Source organism: Aplysia californica, unplaced genomic scaffold (genome assembly GCF_000002075.1).
Source record: "Aplysia californica isolate F4 #8 unplaced genomic scaffold, AplCal3.0 scaffold00649, whole genome shotgun sequence".
In the NCBI taxonomy this organism is placed as follows: domain Eukaryota; kingdom Metazoa; phylum Mollusca; class Gastropoda; order Aplysiida; family Aplysiidae; genus Aplysia; species Aplysia californica.
The window spans coordinates 429,542-437,536 of record NW_004797919.1 but is presented as its reverse complement, the minus strand read 5'-3'; the positions used below and the strand labels follow the sequence as shown (position 1 = coordinate 437,536).

Here is a 7,995-nt window from a genome sequence, read left to right as displayed (position 1 = left end):
CACACACACACACACACACCACAAACACGTACATACATACAAGGAGGATGCGACATGCACAACTTCACTTCAAAAGACGGGGGACATAACTCGGGTTTTACTAGTCATGCACATAAAGAACATCTGAGTATGCTCCCTTATTTCTGAACGTCTCTCCTAAACAGACGTAACTCCTTCCCCCACTCTTCTTTCCTCTCAAAGCACACTCGGCATAGTTGAAGATTCCCTTTGTGTGAATATAGTATAATGCCTTTTTCAACGCAATAATTGTTTTTCTACAAGGGAAGAGATCTTAGATTTTAGCATCCATCTCTTATTGAACGTAACAGCAAAATGAATTAGGCCAACCTGTGTAATCAAGATGACTAGCAGTATTACGTTTGTGAATTTGCAATGGATGCAGTAAAAATGTGAGATCACAAATGCATGGCTCTCAACAAAAAGTACACTAGGCTTTCAATCGACACTGACCACAGTTCAAAATTTGCAATATAATGACAGTAGCTCGAACCAACACCCACTCAACGTTGCACCATTGTAAGCTACCTACTCTGATCTCTTTTTCTCGTTTTTTCTCCTTTAATTTCTGGAAAACTACTTATTCAAGTAAATCTTGATTTTGTTACAGGTCTCCTAAACTGTGTTAGATCCTGTCAAAATCGCTCCCAGTACAAATACGCACTCGACTAGCCTTGCTGTCAGTCTTCCAACTTGTCACCCCCCAAAAAAGTTGAAAACTCGACGTGCCGGATCCGATGAATAGGATGTTGTATCCCTTTAAGAAATAGGCTAACTGTGGCCCATTTTTAAAGATAGTTCGCTCAGTTGTAACATGGGTACTACATATACCACAGACTGCTGGGTGCGTCTGCCAACATGGGCTATATTTGTGCATAGAGTTATCTCTGATATGTTTATGGCATGGGCAATCGGGGGGATCATCGCTTAAAACAAAGAAATTAAATTAAATGTTTGTTGTATGTCCCCTCGGCACCAAAAAAATAATAATTTGGAATGGCTAGAAAGGGTTATATATTTAAGTTGTAAGTAGCATTTGATATCTTTTCAGGACCTTTGACCGGCTAGGCCTAGGTGGGGGCGAATTTGCAACCAGATACAGTCAAGCTATAGTTCCGTTTATCGGTAACCTGAATAGGTTTATTAAAACAGAGATTCAAACTTCTGAACAATTCTGAGGAAGGCTACATGCATTCATGTATTATAACAATTAATATTGCGATACAATTTTCGACGTCCGCCCCCTCCATGCTCTGAGTGCATGCACAGAATTCTACACTTATTCTGTGAGTGCATGTGAACCACAGAATTCTATGATGTGAACTCATTAGCCTAGTGTTAAAAATAGTTTACATTCAAGAAGGATCACTCTTTTTGTTCAGGAAGTCACGTGAGTTACGTATTGGGAAAATCCGCAAGGGAGTGTGAAACTCCTCTTCTGGAAGTGGAACTCCGCTGTTTGTGTTTGCTACCCAGTGGCTACTTTCTTCATCGTGAAAGTGGCTAACTGTCGTGCTCTTCGATGCCTTGAGGGGAGCTTGTTTGCGATTTTAGTAGTCGCTGTGATTGCTGGAGCCTTTCATTGGCCTATGATGCTCTTAGATTAAAGGTAATTAAGAGTAATTAGAGCTTTCGTCTTGCTTGAATTCTTGATTGTCATAACTGTCTCTGCAATATTATAGGCTAGAGTAAAGAGAGGCCTAGAGTTATCAATTGATATTACGTCAAGTACAAGTGTTTGGGACCCGTGATTCGCGTGTACGCTGTCCTGTTGTTGCCACGATGATAGGCCCTACTGTACGATATTTATGATCTATGCCATAAACCATTTTCACCTTTAATGATCACCAAATTTATAGGATATCAGAATAGTAGGATGAATAGGTAAGTCATTTTTTGTTTCTGTTTATAAATCTAGAATTTAATGAAGAAAAGATACAACAGTAGGTGAATAAGATCTTCTAGCTGAATTGACTTAGAGGGAATGTTCAATGTTTAGTGATAGATAGATGAAGCATTCAGTGATAGAGTCAAAATTACCATAATAAATCATTAGCCTAATCAACAAGTGTGAGCCAACAGGGGTCTGTGCCTTGCGAGGGTCATTGTTTCTATTAGTATTATTGACTATTAAAATTGGTCAGAACATGCTGTTGTTGCATCAGCTTTTGAGAATGAAATATGATCAAACTTTTCTAAGACGGCCACTCATTACCAAAGAGTAAGTGGATGTCATAACAGGTTGACATCTTGGACAGTGCCAGTCTAATCATAGAAATAACGGAGTGTCTACGTACTCGGTAACCGGGCACCTAGCCTCAGTGTCTATGTACACGGTAAGCGGCAACCGGGCACGTAGTCTCAGTGTCATGTACACGATGACCAGGCATGTAGCCTCAATATCTACGTACACGGTAACCAGCAACCAGGCTCGTAGTCTCAGTGTCACGTACTCGTTAACCAGGCAGTTCAAAACTCCAAGTTCAGTTTTTGTCGTCCGGTGTTGCCTTCATCCCCACCCCTCCCCCTGTACCTTTAAAAAAAAAAAAGAATCCCCCCCATTCCGGAGCCCTATACTTCGCAGCGCACAGGCTTTGAATGAACTTTGGTGACCCCAACCGGTACTCACAATGTGATGCACACGCACAGGTTCACTGACCGGTCACGATGGCGAGCCCGACAAGACACTTGTATGACTTTCTTTTTTTCCAGCAAATGACAAAATATTGATTTATTTTCATTCCGACTGTGTATGTAGATACTGAGACTAGGTGCCCGGTTACCGTGTACGTAGATACTTAGACTAGGTGAGACTAGGCGCTTAACAGGTGAATGACTTTGGCAGGTAGCTGTTCAGGAAGGTTCGACTGTTTATGAAATCTGTGGACCATTCATGCTCATGCTCTACCTCCACCTCTTACTGTATTTCATTTTCTTTCATGCTACTCTACCTCCACCTCTTACTGTATTTTATTTTATTTTTTGTACTTTTACTATGACGGGGCAGAATGCCAGTCTCAAAGCTGTGGCTTCTGAACCATGATGGCACGGCCTTCACCTTGGGGTCATCCCAGCGGAGATTTGCCCAACTGGACAACACCTGGGATGACTCGGTCCCGGTTAAGCGAGTGTCAGCCAGCCACTGGTGTGCCTGGTCTATCGGGCATGACCACAGGGTCTACATCTATGTCCTGGCCTCTGACGTGCCCATCCGCGTTCCAGAAACTACTTACGAGAATCAGGTAAATAACTAAAAATGTAACATGATGTTAAGTGCTTGAAGATATACATCGTGTTGAAGTGCTGCAATGTAAGGCATATTTTAAATTCAAAATTTAATAATCAAAGTGATATGCATTTACAGATCTCAGTGCTAAGGTCATTCAATATTCTTTCTTTAAAAAAAAAAAGAGGATGATGGGTCCTTGATGAATCTCTTTATGAAAACTGGTTGTGAGTTTATCAATTATTTCTTTTTTTATTGTATGTGTCGGTGTGTTTTTTGTTGTAACTTTTACTTTGCTCGACTGACCAAGTAATACTTTTTAATATTTCTCATCTTCTTCAAGCGCTGGACCCCTTTTCACGGGTTTTCAGGGAAGGGATTGATACCTACTGACCGACCAGGATGGAGTTGTGAGCGGGGCCATGAATACAGACCCAAGGAAAATGTTCGACTCCCTTCAGCTCACTGGGCCTGGGAGGGCGAGTGGTTCATTGACGACAATCTGAGGGGAGAGGTCGTTGGCTACGAGGTGAGGGAAATTTATTACTCCTAAAGGCTTTTAAAACATTTAAGTCATTGGTGATTTTGTATTTAAGCAACTACAGCAAAAACAGCAGACAACTGAAAGTATTTTTTAAGCATTCTCATCATCATCATCCGGTGCCTTGCCGACTGGCGTGGGCGATCATGGACCTCCACTTCACTCTGTCTTGTGTTGCAGCGATGGTGTCTGTCGTTCTTGCAGTTCTCAGCCATGTTGTCAACTTGTTGAGTATCTCTTCCCTCTGTTTGCCTCTGCCTCTCTTTCCATCAAACTTACCTGTTGTTACAATATTCTCCAATGCTTCTGTCCGCATTGTGTCTCCAATGAACTTTGCTTCACATTTCCTACTTTTGCATTCCCTGTATTTTTATTGTAGATCATGTGTACAAACATGTAGAAAGAATCAATATATACGACTGATGTGTGTCTTTGACCTCAGGGCTGGCAGTATTCGTTTGACTTCCCCGGTGTTTACACGCCGGAGAAACACTGGAACTCATGCGTGCGGAAGAGGAAGTGGATACGATTCAGGCGGTTCTCATCCATGGAAGTCTGGGCCCGGGTATGTTGTCTGCGGTTGATTTTTTTTTCTCTGAACATAATTTTACTTTGATAATGTTGAGCTTCAAAATTTTCTCTTTTTTTTGGGGGGGGGGGGATCCTTGAATATAGAACTTTCTGTTTAGATGTATGATAATATAATCTGAGTCTTCAGTAATTTCTATGCAAAAATGCATGTTTCATTCTGCTGAGAACCAGTTTATGAAAAACAAAATTTGATATGAACAATAACACCATTTTAGCTGTACTCTTTTGATCCATTGCTATTTGCTGCCAGATCTCAGACATGGAGGTAGTGGAGAACACGGAGTGTTTCATGGACCTCAGCGTCGGTGGATTTCTTCTCCCCAGTCAGCCAGCCGGCTTCCTCTCTGTCTGGGCCATCACAAACAACGGAAATGTAAGAGTTGGTTTTTCATTGTATTTTTTTTTTTGGTCATGTCTTTTTTTTTTTTTACAGGCCTATCGAAACAATTTAGATCATTTAGGACACAGGCTTCAACACTGCCTGTCCGGGCCATCACAAACAAAGGAAATGTAGAGTTGTTTTTGATTTTTTAGAATATTTTTATTAATGCAGATTCTTTTATGCCCCCATCAACACAATTTAGATCGTTTAGGACTCGGGTTTTGGCCTTGTCTGTCTGGGCCATCACAAACAATGGAAATGTAAGAGTCGTTTTTTTGTGTTGTTTTTTAATGTAGATTTTTTTTTTTATGCTCTCATTGACTCAATTTAGATCAGTTAGGAAACGGGCTTCAACGCTGTCTGTCCGGGCCATCATAAACAAAGGAAATGTAGGAGTCGTTGGGGGGGTTGTTTGTTTTTTATGCCTCCATCAACACAATTTAGATCATTTAGGATACGGGCCTCGACCCTGTCTGTCTGTGCCAACTTAGGCTGAGAGGGATTTACGTCCCAGCAGTGTAGCCGGGTACCCATTTCCATCTGGGTGACAACCCAAGGACACAACATCGGGGCCCCTGTCGGGATTCGAACCCACGACTTTGCATTTGCGAGTCCGAGAGCCTTACCACTAGGCCACCAATGCCACTAGATTTAGTCTCGGTCCTATTGGGTATTGATTTTAAATTGGAGGTTCCATCTCTAAAAAAGACATATGTGTCATGTGATGGAATCAGGCGCTCGTCAATTTTGGGGCACCTGGTGTTATTGGTGTCGTCTTAAATCCTGTCCATTTGCCTTCCTTTAAATAGAAAAAAGTATCCATCTATATTGGATGCAAGTCAAGATATTGGCAATTGAAGGAGGTGGGGTTCGCCTGATTTCAGAGGTAAAATTTGCGAGAAAATGGCCGCCAAAGTTGAATTATTTCTTTAGCTTGAGAGTCCGTGGAATCTAAAAATCTACATTTTTCTGATGTTAATCAACGTTTTTCAGTAAAAGCCACAGAGAAATGTGCTCTTTAATGGGCATGAAAGGTGTTGAGCCAAAAAACAAAAATTCAATAAAAATTCTGAAACCTGCAGAAAAATGCCAATTTCTTGACTTTCCTTATTTTGACGAGCGCCTGACTTCACCACGATGCCTGACATTTTATTGTACGGTTCAGGAATAACTTTGATTTCCTTGTACTTACGTTGTTGTGTGACCGTATGCCCAGGTGTACGTACGGACGTCGGTGAACCACGAGAACCCCGAAGGTAGCCTGTGGCAGATGCTGGAGATTGGCGACCACATGGGGCTCATCAACGTGTCCGTCGGCTCCAGCAACCTGGTGTGGGGGGTCACGTGGGACGGACACGCTCTCGTCAGGAATAATGTCACAAAGGACAACGTGTATGGTGAGAAATTTTTAACGTCTTGTCATACCTGGGGGCAAACATGTATGAGAATGCAATGCTAGTGTTGAATATGTCCAAAATTGATTAGATATCTGGTTTGTTTTTCCCTCGAAATTTCCTCAGTGATAAACTTGGTTTTGATAAAACTTCTCGGCTTTGATATTCATAAATCACTGAAACAAAGCTGTAGCCTCATTTTTTATTGTGAGTAAGGAAAATGTGTCGGAGCTGGCATAAGTGGTCAGAATTTATTTGAGTTTGTCTTTTGCCTTACTCCCCTTATACCTTAAGTTTAGCAAAGTATTGGTCGCTGTGTGTAAAATTAACTTTAAGGGATTGACTTCCCTTGCAGTGGTGTAAAGCTAATTTTTAAGAGGTGGGACCTATGAATTTGATGTTTATCTCCAATTTAACGTAGCCTAGCAGGCGGAGAGCCTTGCAGACTCCTCCAAACAACCAAGGTTCAAGAGTGCCTCATTGGGGATTTAAACTAGGCCCTTCCACATCATAGCCCAGAATTACCAAATGAGCATACTACAAGCTGTTTCTCTCTATGGACACCACTCCACTGATAGATTCATCTACAGCAAACCCAATTGATAATCTCAATTCCGGCAAACTTAAAGTTGTTTTACTTGAGACTTTCATGAGGAATATATGATCAATTTCTTTGTAAGTTTTTAATTGCTTGTACCTATCATTTGTTCCAGGAACGGGCTGGACTGTTGTAGAGTACCCCGACGAGGACACGCGGCTCATGCAAGTATCGGTGGGCAAGCATGCTGTCTGGGCCATCAGCAGAGATGGGCAGGTGTGGTTCCGGAACGGCACGTTTGGCGACGACATGTTCTGGAGCAGACAGTCTGCTGTGGGGACCAGCTGGGTCAAGATGGTGGGAGAGATGTCGCAGTTGTCTGTCTCTTCTAATGACCAGGTGAGGGATTGTGTCTCATGCTGACCTATATATCAGATATTGAGATGTCGCAGTTGTCTGTCTCTTCTAATGACCAGGTGGGGGATCATCATGTCTTGTTCTGACCTATATATATCGGTTGTTTAGTTGTCGCAGTTGTTTGTCTCTTCTTACGACCAGGTGGGGGATCATATGTCAGTTATTTAATGTCGCTATTGTCTGTCACTTCTAATGACCAGGTGGGGAATCATTGTCTTGTTCTGACCTATTTATATCAGTCACTTAGATGTCGCAGGTGTCTGTCTACTCTAATGACCAGGTGCGAGATGGTATCTTGTTCTGACCCGTATATCAGTTGATTAACTCTTTATCTCTGACAAGGCGCTCCCAGCGGCTTCCAACTTGAACCACTGTGCTACTGACGGCGGTTCGGGCACATTCCTTTACGATGACTTCAACATCAAATTACTTTTCGGCAATAGCTGAAGACAGATCTCTTTTTTTCGGGAGTTCATTCTTTAGATGAAGAACTATCAAAATAGGAATACTTTTTTTTATTTAATGAACCATTTAGTGACGTTTTTGTCATTTGTAGATTTAGTACCAAAAAAGGGGCCTGACATAGTGGCTATATACACAGCAAAAGACCCTGTCAGTATGATAGTGTTTTGGTGCCTGCAAAATGGCGGCTTGCACTACGTGTTTCCCAGAAAGTTGAAGTTGTTTCTGAATGTTCCAGGGTCTGATGGGGTAATAGTGATAGCTGTACAGTGCTCAGAACTTGTTTCTCACAGGGATAGAGCACAATACTAGTGCTATCTATTATTATTATTATTATTATTATTATTATTGTTGTTGTTATTATTATTATTATTATTATTAGGCCTATTGTTATTATTGTTACTGTTATTATGATTATTGTTATTA

General features: G+C 41.5%; 1 protein-coding gene across 2 annotated transcripts in view; it reads left to right on the top strand.

Moving 5' to 3' along the window:
• The first annotated feature begins 1,397 nt into the window (after window positions 1-1,397).
• Window positions 1,398-7,995, top strand: part of LOC101857598 (tectonin beta-propeller repeat-containing protein 1) — a 27,376-nt gene continuing 20,778 nt past the window's right edge. The window contains exons 1-7 of one of the 2 annotated variants that reach the window (XM_035972330.1): window positions 1,398-1,627; window positions 3,026-3,260; window positions 3,588-3,773; window positions 4,228-4,350; window positions 4,627-4,749; window positions 5,975-6,155; window positions 6,866-7,089. In XM_035972330.1, the coding sequence (XP_035828223.1) occupies window positions 3,027-3,260; window positions 3,588-3,773; window positions 4,228-4,350; window positions 4,627-4,749; window positions 5,975-6,155; window positions 6,866-7,089 (1,071 nt within the window). In that variant the 5' untranslated portion in view covers window positions 1,398-1,627; window position 3,026. The other variant, XM_013087867.2, reaches the window with a different exon arrangement.